General features: G+C 40.5%; 1 protein-coding gene across 1 annotated transcript in view; it reads left to right on the top strand.

Annotated features, from left to right (window-relative positions):
* Nucleotides 1–18,922, top strand: part of LOC127001652 (TOG array regulator of axonemal microtubules protein 2-like) — a 59,548-nt gene extending 40,626 nt beyond the window's left edge. Inside the window, exons 6-16 of the mRNA XM_050866612.1 lie at nt 3,767–3,876; nt 4,135–4,226; nt 4,559–4,766; nt 5,893–6,130; nt 8,319–8,471; nt 12,890–13,039; nt 13,427–13,619; nt 15,418–15,566; nt 15,795–15,953; nt 16,090–16,216; nt 17,706–18,922. Coding sequence (XP_050722569.1) covers nt 3,767–3,876; nt 4,135–4,226; nt 4,559–4,766; nt 5,893–6,130; nt 8,319–8,471; nt 12,890–13,039; nt 13,427–13,619; nt 15,418–15,566; nt 15,795–15,953; nt 16,090–16,216; nt 17,706–17,774 — 1,648 coding nt within the window. The 3' untranslated portion in view covers nt 17,775–18,922. The remainder of the gene's footprint in view (nt 1–3,766; nt 3,877–4,134; nt 4,227–4,558; nt 4,767–5,892; nt 6,131–8,318; nt 8,472–12,889; nt 13,040–13,426; nt 13,620–15,417; nt 15,567–15,794; nt 15,954–16,089; nt 16,217–17,705) is intronic.
* Nucleotides 18,923–20,442: the final 1,520 nt, after the last annotated feature.

Genomic DNA, 20,442 nt, shown 5'->3' on the forward strand with positions numbered 1-20,442 from the left:
TGCCCGAGTCTAGATCTAGTGGGCATGCTTTTCCCTTAACCCTCATTGGTTGGCAAGCTGTGACGTCACTGCCTTCTGCCTCCTGATTGGCTGCTTGAGGCAGGCCGAAGTGGCGGTAATCTAGAGCAGTGTTTCCCAACCTTTTTTGTCCCGTTTCCCCTTTTTTCAGTTCATCGTCTATTCACTACATAGAAAGATAAATAAGTTAATAAAACAGGTAGATATTATTTTATAGGTAGAAGTAGTAGTAATAGTAGTAGTAGTATTTAGTAAGTTTTATTTAAGATCGATTGTCATGTATTTAGAAAGAAAAATGGACAGCACACTTCTCTTAACACGAATAATTCATTTTTAATGCATAAGTAAGAAGCAATAAGGAAATATAAATTGGTGTGTGTGTGTGTGTGTGTGTGTGTGTGTTGTAGCATGTTTTTTCCAAGCTTTATCGACTCGTAGCACCACTTGAGATGGAGTCAATACCAGCCTAAGGAAGAAGAAGAACCACTCGTTGTCGGCCTCTCTTCGCCCAGTCGCTCAGTCAGACAGTCAATCAATGGTTCAGTCAGCCAGTCAGTCAGTCACCCTGCCGCTGAAACAAACACTATATGAAGAAAGGATGTTTTGTATATATTTACGTCATTTCTGCTGCTACGTCTAAAGCGTCTGTAAACATAGCTAGACAGGTAGATAGATGGATAGATAGATAAGAGAGAGGTACATAGATAGATCGGTAGATATGGATAGATAGGCAGCAGTAGTAGAGGGAAGGAGGTGGTGAGAAAGATAGATACACAGATAAGAAAGAAAGATAAAGAAAGAAAATATAGACGAAAGAAAGTCTAAACAGGAAATAATATAAAGAAATAGCTACGGACATACTACATCTTCTTAGTGGATGACAAGTAAGTAAGGAAGAGAGAAAGTATGATGAGGGAATTAGGTACGCATATATCTAGATAACATCGTAATGAATGACAGTGTTCCATGCATAATAGCCTACCGTATTGGACTAAGGCAACTGACTCATAATTGCCTGACGTTATTTATTTTTATACAGTGAAGGAAACAGCTCAAGGGCAAAAAAACTAAATGAGACAGAAAAAAAAGCCCGCTAACCACTGCCCCCATAAAAAAGATAGTTTAGAAGAGTGGCCAAAAGAGAGGTCAGTATCGGGTGTTAGAGAGATCGCCTATTAGAGGATAGGGATGTTGCAAGGGACAGATACACACACAGTAGCCTCCCTCATCTCCACCCGAGGCAGGGCTACATAATCGTCTGTTTCCTCTCTGTTCTGGCTGTGGGAACAATTCTACAGTTACTGATGGAGTGGTGGATGAACGATAGATGCTTGCCAGTCATGTTGTGAGTGCCAATATGATAGATACAGTCGAGCGGTTAGTGAGGTTAGATGGAGTTAGGTTTACAGTAGCCGCCTTGTATGGCCCTATACCGACCTCTTGCAAACTCCTTACGTTCTGTACTTATATAATCAAATTACTTATAATCAATGTACTTATATTATCACGCCGCGTACAGTATGAGGAGTAGAGTGGAACAATGTGGGAACTCCATCATCACCTCCGTCAGACAGAGCTCGGCCTATGTGGATCTATGCGGCGGAAGTGGCTGGGCCTTCTGTTCGTGTAGATTGTGCATAAGTTTGCCGTGCACACGCATATATAAGTTGTCTATTATTTAATCGTATATGTATGTATCTCGTTCGATCTCTTACGTTTTTCTTGTCTTGTTTTCAATATATGCCGCTGGGCGAAATAAAAGTAGTAGTAGTAGTAGTAGTTGTAGTAGTAGTAGTAGTAGTAGTAGTAGTAGTAGTAGTAGTGGTAGTAGTAGTAGTAAATGAAATTCACATCTCTGATCCATAGATTTAAAAAGGCATAAAAAAACAGCCGTGTCTCTAGAATGTCTTGAAGTCAGTAGGATGTTTACTATAGACTTGAGTATGTCATGTAGTGTTGGCAGAGGATAAATAGAGGATCATGCACCATAATACTCGCTGTGACTCCCCAAACTGGTCAGGGCAATATTCATGAGCCTAAGTTCGGTGGAGGGAGAAAGTAATGAGGGAGGTGCAAAGATAGAGCCTTGGGGAGGACAATCTTCCCTTAAACACACAGCGGGCTTTTTTTTCCTCACACTTTATTTGCCATTGAGATGCCTCCTTTACTGTAAAAAAAAAATAGACAAGAAATCTCTAGCATCGTTCTTCGTGTGTGATGGTTAGGTAAAATTGGGGTAAAAATGTAGCAGGAGTAGGCGTATTATTTTCAAGACACAGATTATGTTTTCATGGGCAATATATGACTACTTTTTTGTGGAGATAACTTTTTACTGCGCAAACCAGTAAAAAACACCTACTCCTCCTATATATTAACCAAAATTGGGGGCACGCACTACAGCTACAGGTGGCCTCAGTGCTCATCTCCATTGCATAGGCCCTTCAGTTGGTGGTGGGTAAGAACCTGTTAGCTTGAGACACATGACTAATTCTGTGCACGAGAATAGGGATAAGGATTGGGCCGGAAAGAATTAAGCCCTATATAAGCAACTCTTCCTCTTCCCAAGAATGTTTTAGCACTTTTGGTTCCAGATGCAAAGTAAATGTCACTAAAAAAAGTAAAAATGTAACCAGGTTTTGCAGAGTTTACTGGTTATGTATTATTGCCAAGGAGTTTGCTTTTGTCAGAATTCTATATTGATCATTCAGCACTCCATCAAATATACATAGCCAAACTTTGCGGAGTTCACCGGCGTACATCATTGCGGAGAAGTTGGCTTTCATCGATATTGATTACGCTTCAAAGGTGTAGAATATTCACTGCGTCTTTGTGCTCAGACACCTGGTGAGAGATGAACTGCAGGACCCCTCGATTTAAAGTTGTTTATTATCTGTCAGTATCACATCGGGTGGCACAACAAGTTACCTTCAGCTGGCCATGAGTGTTTGAGGCTTGGCCAACATATGTTATCCCCTCGCTTGAGTTCGTTTAACAGTTTAGACATCCAGAGTGAGAAGTATAAAGTTATGAGGCTGTATGTTTCTCCTCACCTCCCTGACTTTGCCCTACGCACTTGAATTGAGTCAACACTTACATACCAATTATTTTGCTAAGAGAAAAATAAATAAAAGCTACAAGATAAACCGTATGACTTCCCCATATCATAAACCATGGAACTTTATATTTATTCATTTAGTAAGTTGGGTTTTTTTTTTTTCTGACTCACCTCTATCAAGCAAAATTATACCAGATTTCTCAGAGCAAGAATAGCACATCCATTTTCCATCATCATACTTTTGCAAGGGCCTCTGTTGGACCTCATCATCAACTTTTCCTTTGTTACCCTGACCTTTCCATGAGAACCATGAGAAAGAAACTATAGTACAAACATACATGCATTTTTCCTCTTCATACTTGTGCAAAGCTTTCTGTTGGACCTCCTGAACCCCTTCTTTCCTTTGCTTCCCTGACCTTTCCAGTTATAAATCACAAGAAAGAAACTATAATACAAACATACATGCATTTTTCCTCTTCATACTTGTGCAAAGGTTTCTGTTGGACCTCCTGAACCCATTCTTTCCTTTGCTTCCCTGACCTTTCCAGTTATAAATCACGAGAAAGAAACTACGAAACACACATACATGCATTTTTAGACATTTCCACACGGTTGTTTACTGGACCTCAGCAATTGTTTATTTATTCTCCTTTTCACCAGCCACTGAAGTAATAAAGAACGCAACTCTTCCAGAAGGTCGTCGTATGATGGGGTACCGGTAGGAGGCAGGAGGAAAGGGGACGTCACTTCGCCCTCCCGCCGCTCCTTGCCCAACGATGCTCTGCTCGGGGTGATGGGCAAAGGTGAGAGAGAAACAGTGTTCCTTGATATAACTTTCTATATTTAAACTCAATAGCCTGTTTTTTTACCCCTCCAGAAAACCATAGCAACTGTGACTAATACATAAAGAGTTTGTAATAATATAAGGTGCCCCGTCCAACCCCATGAGGGAAAATAAAGATGTTAAACAAGAAGAAAAGAGATGAAAAAGATGAGGTGCACCGTGGTGTATTCATGACTGAGTGGGATTCCTTCAAAACCCTTCATTGCCCTCCTTCCAGGGATCCCCGGAGGGCGGTCTCGCATCACGCCTCCCAAAGACAAAGAGTTCCGCAACTTTGACTACGAGAGCGACTTTGAGACGGACGAGGAGGTGAGTTGAGGTTGTGTTAAGAGTTCTCACCCAGTTCTATGCACTGATCGCCTGTTTAGTCTTTAGCATATTCTCTACTTAGGCAAATTAGGGATGACTTATGTACAAGATGTTATTAATATGGTAGGATGGGGGTAGGTAGGTTATTAGTTTATTCAGTGTGTGTGTGTGTGTAAAGGATTAAAGTTAGTCTCGTATTATCTTGTCTCCACATCTACCATAATTATATCCAAAACTGCACTGCATACTCTCAATGGGGTCTGAGAGAGAGAGAGAGAGAGAGAGAGAGAGAGAGAGAGAGAGAGTACCACACAGCATCCATAATACCGCAGGACATCAAGCTCGCCAACACGACCCTCACCAAGATGAAGCTGTTGAGGAAGAAGCAGGACGGCATGAAGGAGATCGAGCGCCGCCGCCTGGACAGGGACACGCGGCGGGCCCAGGAGGAGCGTGTCAGGAAGTACCGCCAGCTGGAACTCCAACACAGCCAGAACTCTCTCCAGCCCTCCAGTGCCGAGAGCGGGGACTCCAAGCTGGGTGGGTGAAATATAAAGTCGTGGATGATTGAAAAATGTCTCGTAAACCTTCTTCCCTCTGCTGTTTCCATCTTAAAACTCTCTCATTAACCTTCTTCCCTCTGCCGTTTCCATCTTAAAACTCTCTCATTAACCTTCTTCCCTCTGCTGTTTCCATCTTAAAACTCTCTCATTAACCTTCTTCCCTCTGCCGTTTCCATCTTAAAACTCTCTCATTAACCTTCTTCCCTCTGCCGTTTCCATCTTAAAACTCTCTCATTAACCTTCTTCCCTCTGCCGTTTCCATCTTAAAACTCTCTCATTAACCTTCTTCCCTCTGCTGTTTCCATCTTAAAACTCTCTCATTAACCTGCTTCCCTCTGCCGTTTCCATCTTAAAACTCTCTCATTAACCTGCTTCCCTCTGCTATTTCCATCTTAAAACTCTCTCATTAACCTGCTTCCCTCTGCTATTTCCATCTTAAAACTCTCTCATTAACCTTCTTCCCTCTGCAGTTTCCATCATAAAACTCTCTCATTAACCTGCTTCCCATCTTAAAACTCTCTCATTAACCTTCTTCCCTCTGCAGTTTCCATCATAAAACTCTCTCATTAACCTGCTTCCCTCTGCCATTTCCATCTTAAAACTTTCTCATTAACCTTCTTCCCTCTGCCGTTTCCATCTTAAAACCCTCTCATTAACCTGCTTCCCTCTGCCATTTCCATCTTAAAACCCTTCCATTAACCTGCTTCCCTCTGCTATTTCCATCATAAAAACTGTCTTCAATTAACCTGATTCCCTCTACCATTCCCATCCCTTTTTCCTAATCTTTTACCAAACCCATGTAATTTGTAGATTTTCCCTGTCTGCTGCATTTGCCGTATTTCCATTTCACCGTTGATATGCTATTTAATCTCATAATAATATCCAGCTTTATTATATACCTCACATTATTTTTATGTTTATGCCTGTCACATGTATCGACCTAAGCGTTCAGTTTCTCCCTTGCACTGCCTCATTCCTGGTCCTGTTCAGTGTAGATATGTGCTCTATAAGTGTTCTTTGGTGCTTTTATTTCCATTTCTCTTGCCAATTGCTTCTTCCACTCTCTAGACTGAAGATAATTTGGATAATCGTGAACTTTTCAGCCGTCCAGTCCAACCTGAGCTACAAGGGCCGAGACTCCCATCTCCGCCGCAGTCCTCGCCGCAGCTTGCGACACAGCCCCTCCCCCAGCCCCACACCTCTTGCCAGGATACCCACTAGCAAGAGTTACAATGCCAACCTCAGCAGGAAGTTCAGCAAGGCCCCTGAGAAGAGACATCGCTCACTGGAGAGGAACGTCAACCGCCAAGTGAATGGTGTTAACCCTCGGGAGACCTTCAGGTTGGTAGATGCTGCTGGGCAGGAGTTGGCAAGAAGGTAGTGGAGTGGGAAGCTTTGTGCAGCGGTAGTACTGTAATCTCTAGGGCTTGTTTGGATGAAGGGACTGGAAATGTGATTGGAATAGTGGGTGAATGGAGGGAATGAACGTATAACTAGTATCAGATGAATGTGTGTATAGAAAAAATGCTTGCAACAACCGAAAACTATAGATATCTCCTGGAAAATGCTAAGTAGAGTGGTGGAAAAAATAGCAGATGAAAGAAATAGATTATTGAGTTGCAGATGAAAGGATAAGGGAGGATGTTAGATCCAAAAATGTTGTGCAGGAAATTATACAGGACTCACCATTATGCTCTCCTAACAAAGGCAAAAATTAGAGCCAAAGGGCAATTTTGATAGAAAGGAGGAGGATTGGAGGAAGACAGGGATGCTGGAGGTGAGATGTTGTGGGAAATAAACTACATGGTTAGGCAAAAGAGGACGGTGCATGAGGTTTTAAGGAGAGGAAGGGAAAAAAATTGGAAGTTAATGATGAGAGAAAAGTAGAGGTACGTGGCAGCAAGAATGTTGCACTGGTACAAAAGTGCAAAGAAGTAAGGAAAAGAAAGATATGTATTGGATGAACACTATTGAGAATGATGTGGAGAAATAATGGAAGCTAGACAAAAGAATGGTGCAGAGGTGACAAAGGAGAAAAAGATAAGAAGGCATACTATGTACTATTCAGTATTACACTGCTCACTGTGCCAGACAAGGTGCTTGCCCATCTATTTCTCATCTAGGTTTGCAGCCAGCTGTTGAAGTCACAAAAACTTGAGCAATTTGGGTTTATGCCTGATAAATCTAAGCTGACCGTATCATAATGCTTCACATGTTGGTGGAGCACTAATGCAAGTTTTGACGGGAAATGCTTGCAACCTGTGTCAGTCTCAAGGAGGCATTTGATTCAGTGCATAGTGAAGCACGCTGGGATATCCTGTGATTCTTTATGATTCCTGTATAGACTATTGGCCTAGACTCTTTGACTGGGAGTGCTGTGAAGTGTGGGAGGTCGCATATTCTTTTTTCCTGTAAACACAGGAGTGAGGCAAGGGTGCATCCTTGCCACATCACTTTTCAATACTTGCATGGACTGGGTATTAGGCAGAGTTGTGGACCAAAGTTATTGTGGAGCATCTATTGGCAATATCAGGTTCCCAGTCTTTATTTTTTTCCAATGGTGCAGTAATTCTCAGTCACTGAAGGATATGGTGATGGCTTTCAAGACACTGCATGAGGAGACAAAACCATTGAGACTTAAGACCTTTTGGGCCAAGACCAAGGTACAGGTGTTTGGAGACGGTACAGTCTGTTCATGGGTGTGGCAAAGACATCGACATCTTGAAAAATTTCACATACTTTGATTACGTAGTACAGAACAGGGACAGGTCTCATCAAGACATTTCACAGAGGATTGGCTTGTACCATGGTGCTGTGGACTCCCTCAGCACAAGTATATGGTGTTGTTGATACTTGTGCATAAGGAAAAAGATTGTGATATTCAAGTCACTCATGCTGTCTGTGTTACTTTACAGCTGTGAAACATGGACATTAAACAGTGGCATGTAGGGGCGAATTGATACCTTTCATGATAAGTGCTTTCACAAAATCATGAGGTATCACTGGAATGACTTTGTGTTGAATGAGACTAAATTGAGGCATATTACCTGCATACTCTGTCAACACCAACTCTGGCTATGTGGGCGTATGGCATGCTACCTGAAAGTCAACCCAACTCATTAGGTAGTTTCTGTAAAAGACAACCCTGAGCAGAGGAGGCCAGCAGTGTGCCCACAAATCTCATGGATAGCACAAATCAATGGATCCTGCTGGAGGGAGAACTTGGTACAGGAAAAGCTTGCTTAGAGGAGCCCCCAGGGTTAGCATCGTCAGATGGGAGAGACAGTGCACCCCCCAGTGTATGCCCCCACTGATTGATTGATTGATAGACTGAAGAAACTGAAAGGGAAACGATCTAGATATCTATGGGAATGGAAGATGTTTGGTCTTATGAATAAAGTGATTGTAAGGGTGAAAGGCAAGAAGAGCAGTAGAAAGGATAGACAATAAAACTTCTGGGGGTTATTTTATACACAGTTTATGTTGGATAGATCTGTTTTCATTATAGCCAAAATTCCTTCACCTGCAGCCGGACGCCACAGCTAGTGAAGCGCGGCCAGCCCCCGATGAGCTTTGGTGGTGGTGGAGGTGAAGGTGATGGTGGTGGTGGTGGCAGGCAGCTGAGCAGCAATTATGGCACCACCACAGCCAACAAGCGTTATGGCAAACAGACGCCAGACAGGTAGGAGATGACTCTTTCAATAGGGAACAAACTTGTGATTGATAATATTCTTTCAGTGAACTGTATAAAAATCAATTGTACTGTTTATAAGTCTGATACTATCCCTTCCATCTGCCAAGAGTGTTTCCATAAAATGTAAAAGTAGCCTTCATTTATGACACCATCACATTTAATTATTGATCCATCTTACACAGTATAATCCATACACCGCCATGCTGTGGTATGCTCATGTGAACCACCATTGTGAATGATTTGCCACACACTGGTGACTTTTCAGTTGATTTGGTTTACTAAATTACTAAATGTTATGAATGTGCATCAGTTTAATTTTATGTACATGCATGCACATATTGACATGTCAGATTTCATTGAGGTGTGTGACTGTTGAGGCATGAAAGTCAGCTTTAGGGAAAAGTAAGTTCATGGTGTAGGAAAAGGAAAATCCCACCTGTGTTTTTCTGGTTCCGAGGCCATTTTGACTTCCTATTCTGTCTGCATGTGAGGGGTTAGGTAATGATAATGATTATGATGACTCTTTTTATTAATATATACATTCATATCATCTGTTTTCAACTGATTTTTTACTTTGTTTCAACCAAGAAAAGTTTTCTTTTCTTCTTTTACTTTCTTTTCTGCAAAGGTTTCACAGTTGGCAATAAAACACAGAGTGTACAATCACTGTGTGATGGTATTGCTATAAAACACGAAGTGTACGATGAGTGTGGGATGGTGTTGAGCTCACAGGAATTGTCTGTTCTCTCAGAGAAGTTGACTTTTGTCTGTTTAGTTATTCTTCTAAGGACCAAATACAGACATGCGAACTGCCAAGTACTCATACACTTCCATCTCGGCAGTAGTTCTCATTTCTCTGTAATTGATAACTGAGTTGGAGACACTGGCAAGGATATTGTGATACAAGAATATTCTCTTTTCCCTGCAGACTTTTATATATGAGAATGATGCAAAATTTATAACAGAACATAGTGTGCGTTGTTGCAAATCAACTGCGGAAACCCTAATGCTGTGCAGACTTACTAACAGAGCAATGAGTGTGTGCACAATATTTTGGACAGTTTTTGTCTCTGTAGAACTCGGCCTCAGGTGAAGCTGTCCCTTCACCTGGCACCCAAAGGACAAACTGTGGCACCACATCATAGACGGACCACTATTAGCCCCCCAAACAGGTCTTCCCTTGTAACAGCAGGAACAGCCCAGCGAGTCACACCCACCAGTGAAAAGCACCATGAAATTAGAGCAGAATCCAGGCTAGTGGGTCTTGGTGCAGCTTCAGGATGTGCGTGTGTGTGTGTGTGTGTGTGTGTGTATTTACGTAGTTGTAATTTTACAGGGCCTGGGCTTACGCTTGTGTGGTCCTGTCTCCATATCTGTACTTGTCCAGTTTTTCCTTAAAGTTGTGCACACTCTTCGCCAATACTACATCCTCACTTAGTCTGTTCCAAACCTCTTATGTTTCTTTGTGGGAAGCTATATTTTTTTGTCTCTCAAGCATCTTCCTTTTTTCAATTTTCTACTGCGTCCTCATGTGTTGCTGGTGTTTCTTACTTCCCTTAGTAGCAACTTCTCATTGTCTACTTCTTCCATTTTATTCCACAATTTGTAAATTAGTATTAGGTCTCCCCTTTCTCTTCTTTGTTCCAGTGTTGGCAGGTCCATTTCCTTTAGCCTTTCTTCATATGACAATCCCTCCAGTTCTGAAACCATCTTCGTTGCCATCCTTTGTATTCTTTCTAGTTTTCTTCACATGTTTCTTCTTATGGGGAGACCACACAGTTTGCATATATTCCAACTTTGGTTTAATCATAGTGGTTATTATCTTTTTCATCATATCTCTATCCATGTAGTGGAACACTATTCCTATATTTCTTACCATTCTATATGTATCTCCGAATATCCTATTTACATGACTCTGACTGTTGATTATCACTCCCAGATCTCTCTCTTCTTGAACTTTTAATATTTCTCCATCTCCCATTCTATATGTCCATTTTGGTCTCCCTTCACTCTTTCCCATTTCCATTACATGACATTTCTTCACATTAAACTCCATCTCCCATTTCTTACTCCAATCCCAAATCTTATTTAGGTCCTCTCGCAGAATTTCACAGTCTTTACTATTTCTTGTGTCTCAGCAATTTCGCATCATCTGCAGACAAGCTCATGTAACTATTTACTTTCTCCGGCATATCATTTATATATACTAGGAAAAGTTTTGGTGCCAGTACTGATCCTTGAGGCACCCCACTATCTACATTTCTCCACTCCGATTTCATGTCCTTTACCCTGTTCTCATTTCTCTTCCCTTTAAGTAATTATCCATCCAGTTTTTCATTTTCCCTTTCAATCCTCCTCTGTTTTCCAGCTGCCATACTAGTCTTGTATGTGGAACTTTGTCAAAAGCCTTCTTCAAGTCCAAATACACGCAGTCTGCCCATCCATCCCTCTCCTGTGTTATGTTCGTCACTCTCAAGAAAAAGCTCAATAAGTTTGTTACACATGAACGCCCTTGTCTAAAGCCATACTGTTTTTCTGTAATTATATTGTGTTCTAGAAATTTTGTCCATTGTTTCTTTATCACTTTTTCACATTTTTTACAAACTATACTGGTCAATGATACTGGTTTATAGTTCAGAGGTTCTTCCTTTTTCCCCCTTTTATATATAGGGACCACCTCAGCCCTTCTCCATTCCTCAGGTACTTTACCAGTTGATGTTGAGCACTTACTTATATCATATACCGGTCCAACCAGCTGATTTCTGCATTCTTTCAAAATAAAACCTGAAACTCCATCCGGTCCTATTGCTTTCCTCTCTTCCAGCTCCTCCATTATTTTATATATCTCTTCTTTAGTTACTGTTACTTCCTCCATTTGAACATTTATCTTATCATCTTGTGGTTTGTTAAATTGTGATTCTTTTGTAAAAACTTCATGAAACCTCTTGTTTAGTAGCTCAGTCATGTCTTTAGGATCTTCAATTATCTTATTTCCATCTTTCAGTCTTTCTATTTTTTCCTTTGGTTTGATTTTACCATTTATAAATCTATAAAACAATTTAAGTTCCTCCTTACACTTTTCAACAATATCCTTTTTGTATCCTTTCTCTTCTTCCCTCCTTATTTTCACATACAAATGCAAATACACATACAGATGTTTGCGCATGTGCGTTCATATGTGTATGCATTTGTGTGTTCCAGGCTCACTGTTAGCAATGCTTGTGTTTCTTAATTTTCTTTTTGTGTGTGTGCTTTAGATTTATCATGAATGCCTCAGGGAAAAGGTCCACATGTATTGGTACACCAAAGAATTATCAAATATATATTACATATATCCATATCCTCACAGAAATTTCCCTCAAGGTAGTGGCATGATGCAGCATCTCCAGATTTCATTGTTGCGGCATTCCTTCCCAGCACTCTCAATCCCTAACCTTAGGGTGTCTCCCCCTGCCACCCTTTCCTTTAATCCTGCCCTCAAATACCCTCTTAACAAACCCATTCTCATTCATTCTCATCAAATGTCTAAACTATGTCAGAGTGCCACAAATATTAATCTGTGATTCTCCTGCTGTATTTCAATAACCAGATTAACTCATTAAGTATGTTAATTTTCACATCAGCTTAACATCAAAATGGGACTTTCTATATATAACCTAAGTCCCAGCAAAACATGGTACACATGTGAATTGCCATCTAGTTAGTACATAAACTCTGCATTGCCTTGACATAAGTTACTTACACACATACGTGAGTGTACGGGGTTGAGATTACTCCCAACCTGACCCATCACTCAGGTACACGCTGTGTGACTTGCCAGTAAATGGGCCTCTGATACACCTACTTGTGATGAGAAGAGTTTCATATTGGCACCCTGTCTGCATCTGCCTTTTTATTGTATGGTTGTTATGTTTGGGCAAGTTTGTTATATTTGTTTACTTATTTTAGGTCTGTATGCAGAACTTTTCAGTTTTGTGTGTATTTTATGTGTTGGTGAATTAGTATATATTTATGTTTGATGTTTTATAATATGTATTTAGCGACATTGTCTGGAGTCTCAACACCCACCCTCTGCCGTGTGGACTATGATGGTGTTGCTGGGATACTGCTGGTTTGAAATGTGACTTCCTGCATTATCCAAAGCATGGTTTATGAAGTTCGTCTGGGGAAAGAGCTACAGCAAAACAATCTCCATTTGCTATTGCTCATACATACTCTGTTTCCATACTTGGTCCACTCCTCCTGCTCATCCTTTCTCCTCTCTTTGAGAAATGTTCATACTTTTTCTTTCCATTTTGCTGCATCAATCTCACTCATATAATCATATGTATACAAACTCTCTTTCTTATTCCACAACTTCCATTTTCCTCCACACAAATAATTAATTACATCAATTTATTCCACAGAACTCCAGATTACCCAACACCCCCAATGACCTCTTCAGGACTAAGGATAGCAAAGCCTGCATCCTCATGTTTCAAGAGGCACCTAGAGCCCTTTGCAAGCCCTCCTGATGCTCTCAGGAATGCCATTGAACGCCTCAGCTCAAATGACTGGTCAGTGTCCCTGAAATTTCTGTTTCACATCCGTTGCAGAAATCTAAGGAGAAACTTTCCATTAGGTTACTTTAACTCATTTTTACCCCTCAAACTGAAATTTTGCAGATATAGTTTATAACAAAATCTGTTTCATTGCTTTTGGTCAATTTTCTTTGTTTTAGAACGTTCAATTAAAGAAATTAGGAAAGGGAAGCTCCATAATATCAGATATATTAAACAATGTAAAACAAATTAAGCTGTGAAGAGTGTGGTGAGTGTGTTGAGGGCCTTTATCAGGGTCATGCAGATTGAGGGTACACAGACAGTGGATGATTCTTTTTGGGAGTCATGAACTGAGTGTTTCATGTGCCAGGAAGAATTTTAATGAAGAAAATCCTTCGTCAGGGAGAGTCAGGTGGAAGGCATTGAGATGTTGGTGCGTCTGTGCCAACACCACCCAGACATGTTGCTGGGCAGCCTGCGCAGCATCAACATGTCCCTCATGAAGCAGGCCAAGAACCTGCGCTCACAGGTGTCCCGGGCGGCAATTCAAGCCTTCACCTGCTTTTATGACAAGCTCAAACGCAACATGGAGGGCGTAAGTGTCTGGAGCTTTTTCCTGTGGCTGGATAATAGGCTTCATGAGTTCTCTGATGTTAACTCTGCTGGCAATATTAAAACTTGTGTCTGAAATCAATGGATAGCTGCATTTTACATTTGATGTCAACATTTCAAAAATAATCAAAAGTAATTTCCTGAATTTTAAAATGTGGAAGCAGCAAATATATTTTGGTGCATACATTGTTCTGTGGAAACTTAGCATCAGCTGAAAAATTAAGATTGTGGATAGGGAAAGTGAACATGATCCAGGAAGTATGTGAGGTAGGCTATGTCTGATAGGCAGTATTAGGCATAAAGTGATGTTGAAGATGTGGATGATGTAGAAGTCATGTGGCAATCTGATGATAATAAGGCCTGCACCCTCATGTTTCAAGAAGCACCTAAAGCCTTTGGCAAGCCCTCCATATACTATATCAGGAGAGCAAGCAGAGTAACAACGTTTTTGAGACGAGTAGTGCCAAGCAGTCTTTTTTTTGTTGTTGTTGTTTTTGTTTTTTGTTTTTTGTTTTTTGTTTTTTTGTTTTTTTCCCTTGAACTGCCTTCCTTACTGTTGAAAAAAATAAAAGAAAGAAAAGAATCACCTCTGTGTGAAAACTACATTACCTATGATGAGGAGGAGAAAACACTTAGGAGCAGCATAACAAAATGATTATGTGTCAAAAGTCTGAGAGAAAGTGTTGGATAGGAATATGTATTACAGATGTCAAATGACTTATGAATGGCAGTCTGATGTGGCAGGAAGGTTACACCCCATTTTGCATTTGAACCACTATCCAATTAACCCGGTAGCAGCAACGGGCCATATTTGTGGCTTTACCTTCTAGCAGCGACAGGCCAAATTTGTGCCATGATTTAAACCTCCCATAATAGATGATACATAATCTGATCACAAATGCTTTGATATATATTATGAAATGGTTTGTGTGAGGGGTGATTTTTTCTCATTTTCCCCGCTTGGGGGGGACCATTAAGAAACATGATCCCAGCTGCTACCGGGTTAATTTTACATCTCCGTTGACTTGTGAGATGCAATACAGTGTCAGTGAGTATGGTAGATGGGAAGGGGCCTGCATGGAGACTTGCCCAGAGGAACTCTTGGGTGTGGCATAATATGGTGGGCGAGGCAATGCACCCCCTGGCATATGCCTGTATTGATTGACTGATTGATTGATGAGGTTTTGATCACAGTCATTGTTGTGTCTTAACCGATCTACTATGATTGGCACAGATTTGGCTTTCACTGGTAGCCTGGTAACATATACTCCCCGGAGGTCTTTCTCTGCCTCTGTGGTTGATAGTGGAGTGCTTCCCATGTGGTATTGGTATGCTAGATATCTCATCCCAAGGTGCATGACTGTATATTTTTCTTCAGTGAATTGTAGCACCCACTTTTTGTTCCATTTCTGTAGCTTTGTGATGTCTTCTTGTAGGAAATCTGCAGTCAAGGGGTTAAAAGAGAGTATACTTGAACTGTCTGAGCTGGAGTGTGGCCCATCCCAGTGGTCAGTCAGTCCTTCCCCTTATGCTTGTTTTATATGACTCCATCCTGTTTGCTTACATTATTTCATTATATATTTCATTATAGCATGTCAATGATCAACTTTATAATAATGTACATTTGTTATTGTTTTTTTCATTTAAATTTTTTATCAGCATTTTAACTTGGTAAACTTTCTCCTTTCATCAGTAGTTCCTCCACTTTTCAGTCAGCTACAAAAATTTATATGAATTTCTTGCACAAGCAGCAGTCACTGTACATCTGCCTCTTCCTCCAGGACTCAGAAAAGATTACAGCCATCCTCCTGAACAGAACGGTGGACACCAACAAGTTCCTGCAACTGGACAGCCACCACGCCTTGGATGCCATGGTGGAGAACATTACTCCCTCCAAAGCCATCCCTGCCATCATTCAGGAAGGGCTCAAGTAAGTCTTTCATATCAAAAACTCATGCAGGAGAACAAATAGGCTCTGCCTTATAATGCCCATGTGTCAGAAGTATTTCATTTGTGTGCATATCATTGAAGCTCTTGACCCATGGACTGTCAAAGAAAGTTCTTCATACAATGAAGGAAAAAATTAAATGCAAGAATTCCAATATTTTTTTCAAAGTTGTAGTGAAGAATTGATATTGTTTACAATACTTTTTTACAGTCACAGAAACCCAGCAGTGAGGACCACAGTGGCGCGGCTGCTGGCCTACCAGGTGGAGAGGCTTGGGCCAAGTCGAGTGTTGTCTGGGCAGAAAGACATTACTGACCGCATACTTGTTGCCACGGCCAAGCTGGCACAGGAAGGGAGTCTGGAAACAAGGTAAATATTCAAGGATAAAGGATGACTCACCAATATAATTTTTTTAATCAGTGGCAAAGACATTGTATAATACATTTAACAGTGTTGTATGCAATGGTTTTAATGTCTAAATACATGTATCTCATGGTTACCACAGGCAGCATGCTAAGCAAGTATTTCAGCAACTGATTCGACAAGGTCAGTTTGATGCCGTCCTCAAGAAGCATGTGTCACCAAATGACATTAAAAACATACAGAAGATTCTCGATAACCTATCAAATGAGGTGAGCCTGATGTGTTTATTGTCCAAATACGTTTGATATTACACAAATGAAACAGTTGAGGTTTGCCACCCGAGAGATGCACAGCTAGGCTATTAATTGGGATTGTGATGTGGAGAAAGATTTCTTGGAAACTATATTAAGGGTTCCATCTTAATTCACTGAGTTGAAATGAGATGCAACAGAGTAAAGATACATATCAATTAATGTAAGTGAAGATATGAGTTAGTAAGAAAATAAGATGTGCCAGGCACCAGAGGTCATGTGGCACTATGGTCAGAAGGAGGTAAATGGTAAGAAATGAGACGAGGTGATGTATGAAATTGATTTGATAATGTATGGAGGTAAGGTGGAGTGTATGGGGGGGTGGTAGCAGAAAAAGGCAACCAGGTGTATGAGTTGGTGATAAGGTAATGGAGAGAAGAACTGTATAAGCTATAATAGCATGGTCACATCAAATTGAGGGTGTGGGTATTTTGAAGGGAAGAAGTCATAGTCTTTAAGGAAAGTAATGGTGATTCTGTTAAAACATCTTGAAGACAGGGATGGCCTGGGAGGTGGGCTGGATGAGGGAAAGCTGCAGTTCAAGCAACAGGATAGTAAGGGAAGACAGAAGAATGTAGTGGATAGAGATATTAGAAATAGAGTTGATGAAGTCTGGCACATGGCAAATGGAGGCAAAAACAGAATGGTAGCCCTGATCCTGCACAGAAGTTTAATGCTGAGGAAGAGTGAAGAGCCCATAGAGACAAATGTTATCTTCTGGTGTACAGTATCAAGGAGGGAAGTAGAGGCTAAACAATACACATGGCATCAGTAGTCCAGGATTGAAGGGACCAATTTAAGACTGCATGTAGTTGAAAGAATGTCTTACAGTCAGCACCTGAAGAAACATGTGAAAGAGTGGAGAAGATGGAGGTAGTGGAACGTGCTTTCTTTGATATACAGACTATGAATGATCATTTTAAGTAAGTTGAGTCAAATTGGGCTGAGGAGCTTTACTGCAAAGAGATTCCATAAAAAAAGATGAGATGAGACTGCTGAAGCAAGAGAAAAGAATAAAATAGGATATAAAAGTACAGAAATGACAGCCATAATTAGATTAGTAGCCATTATAAGTGAAGAACCATCTCTTTAACCCGGTAGCAGCGACAGGACAAATTTGTGCCATGATATAAACCCCTTAAAATAGATGATGCATAAACTGATCACAAATGCTTTGATATATATTATGAAATGATTTGTGTGAGTGATGATTTTTTCTCATTTTTCTCGCTTAGAGGGACCATTAAGAAACATGAACCCCGCTGCTACCAGGTTAATTATGATCAGAAATCAGGTAAATTTATTTTTTTCTATACAGAAGTAGTTAGTTTTTTAGCAGTTTCTTTTAACATAAGCAACAGATAAATGATTAAGGTCTTGTTTACTTTATTCCATGTCATTAGACATTGTACTGAAGCTCCATATAAAGTCCTTTTTCTCTGCACAGGGGCGTCCCGTCCATGAGTCGGCACGTTTCAAGTTTGCATCTGGTTCCCGGTACACCAGAACCATGTGAGCAGCCTCCTCACCCACATCATGCAGTGTTCATCATGCATTTTGTACTGCTAAGCCCAAGACTTTTCTGCATTTCATTCAATTTGAAGTAAAGGAGATATATTGTATATAGACTGTAACTGAAACTGTGCTGAAATAATAGTGAACAGAACCATTATGATATAAATTTGATGGTGCCTGATGGTACTGGGGAAAAGTGTTTAGATCAGCTTCAGTACAGAGTAGCTGGCTAGTCTCATCTACACACTCTCACAGTGGTTTCTAACCTGTGTGATGCTGCGCAGCTGTGTTCCCTACGGTCACTTGCTAACATGTGATATGATCCCCCATCATGACCTCATATCCCAGGAAGACTTAAATTTGAGCTCCTTGTCATTTTTACCAGGAACTTAATTGGTCTAAGGGAGTACTTTGTCCAATAGAAAATTAAATCTAAGAAATAATTTTCCTGTATTGTTTGAGTAAGCAGATTCACTTAAAATGCCTTTTCAATGTAATTGTTATGAGAGTTTTTACTCACCTGAGCTCTTGTCCTTCCTCTTAAAACTTTTAACACCCTCATTAGCAGTAATGTTGCTCAGGTTGAGAACCACTGAACATAAGGTTGTGTCAGTGACCTTTGCCTTACAGAATGCCACCAGCCTTAGCAGGTCACACACACACACACACACACACACACACACACACAAATGTCATGTTATGGAAATGGGTAAAAGTGAAACAAGACCAATCTGGATATACAAAATGGGAAATGGTGAAACATTAAAAAAAGTGCATGAAGAGAGAGACCTGGGAGTAGTGATGAGGGATGATAATCAACCAGAGAGTCATATAAATCGGATCTTTAGAGACACATATAACTTGGTGAGAAATATTGGAGTAGCATTTAGCTACATGGACAAGGACATGATGAGAAGGCTAATCACTACCATGATTAGACCAAAATTAGAATATGCAGAGGTAGTGTGGTCCCCCCATAAGAAGAAGCATATAAAGAAACTAGAAAGAATACAGAGGATGGCATCAAAAATGGTCCCAGAGTTGGAGGGATTAATATACGAGGAAAGATTAAAGGAAATGAACTTAACAACACTGGAACAAAGAAGAGAAAGGGGAGACCTAATCCAAATTTATAAATTATTAAACAAAATAGAACTGCTACTAACAGAAGGAAACATAAGCAGAAATACAAGAGGACACAGTAAAAAATTGAGAAAGGGGAGATGCTTGAGAGACACTAAGAAGTATAGCTTCCCGCAAAGAAATGTAGAGGTTTGGAACAGTCTGAGCGAGGATACAGTATCAGCGAGGAGTGTGCAAAGCTTTAAAGATAAGTTGGATAAATGCAGACACGGAGACGGGACCACACGAGCATAATGCCCAGGCCCTGTAAAACTACAACTAGGTAAATACAACTAGGTAAATACACACTCCGTGGCACAACTGGTTTGAGCACTGTGCTGCCAGGCTTCACGGTCTGACAGGGCAGTGGTTCGAGCCCGCGCAGGCCGGATCTTTTCCATTGACTAGGAGTGGTTACTGTCCCCCCTTAACCAAGGGGGATGGGGTGTGTGGTGTGTGAGATCCTGGTATTACCCATAGATCGACGATAAAGAGCACTTTCTCATGTCGGGAGGGTATCTGCCGGCGATTACAAGTCCAACACGTGATCAGGCCGTGGTGAAGTACACACACATACACATAAACACACACACACACACACACACACACACTGGGGTCAAAACCATCCATGAGGTGAATCACTTTCTATGTGAAATCTGTTTTTATTCTAATTCTGACTCTTGCTCTGAGAAGCAACCATAGAGGTTTTTTTTTTTTTTTGTACATTGCAGAGCAATAACCATCTTCATTCGATAAGAGTATGAATATTTCTTGAATATTGCTTGAAGATAAATTCACATATATATGTAATTATAACTGAGTAAAGAACTGAAGAAAATAGCAATCATTGTGCATTGGCATAATTACTGATATTTCTTATCAAAACTGAAAAATAATGTTCGAAAGACTTCAGAGATTTATTTGTATTGACTGAGGAGCAAACTGTGTCTGTGATCTACAAATCTAAGTGTGTGTGTAGAGGGTTGCAGGGATCCCGGTCCGGGCGGTGCGCGGCGCCTCCCAACACTCAACTCTTTGATACTTCCTCTTCAGGGCAGCTCAACCAGCGAGGGCTCTGTCAACATTTTCCTTCATTTCAACCTTTTAACATCTGCACCTGTTCATCCTAATAATATTATGTAGGTTTTCTGTAGAGAGACTTATTTGTCTAATAATTGTAAATAGGAAGATAAACCTTTGATGTGAATGTGACTCTTGGTCGAATGTGCTCCTAAAGCCTCATGACATTTTTTTATTGCTTTTAGGATATAATTGGGTAATACTGTATTTATGGTTATAGAGGGAAGATTCAAGTTATATGTACATACTATATCAGATGTTATATCAAAGAGCTTTATTGCATAAACATATTTTAATTAATTTGATATATGGCATGGTGGTGCTAGATATATTTGTATATGCTGTTGTACTATACATTACATATATTTTATCTATGTGTTTCAAATATGCACAAAATATTCTGAGTCATAATCCTGAGTCTCAAGTCACTGTATTAATGTGATGACTGTTTACTTGGCTCTCTTTTA

This window comes from Eriocheir sinensis, chromosome 21, assembly GCF_024679095.1.
Source record: "Eriocheir sinensis breed Jianghai 21 chromosome 21, ASM2467909v1, whole genome shotgun sequence".
Lineage (NCBI taxonomy): Eukaryota > Metazoa > Arthropoda > Malacostraca > Decapoda > Varunidae > Eriocheir > Eriocheir sinensis.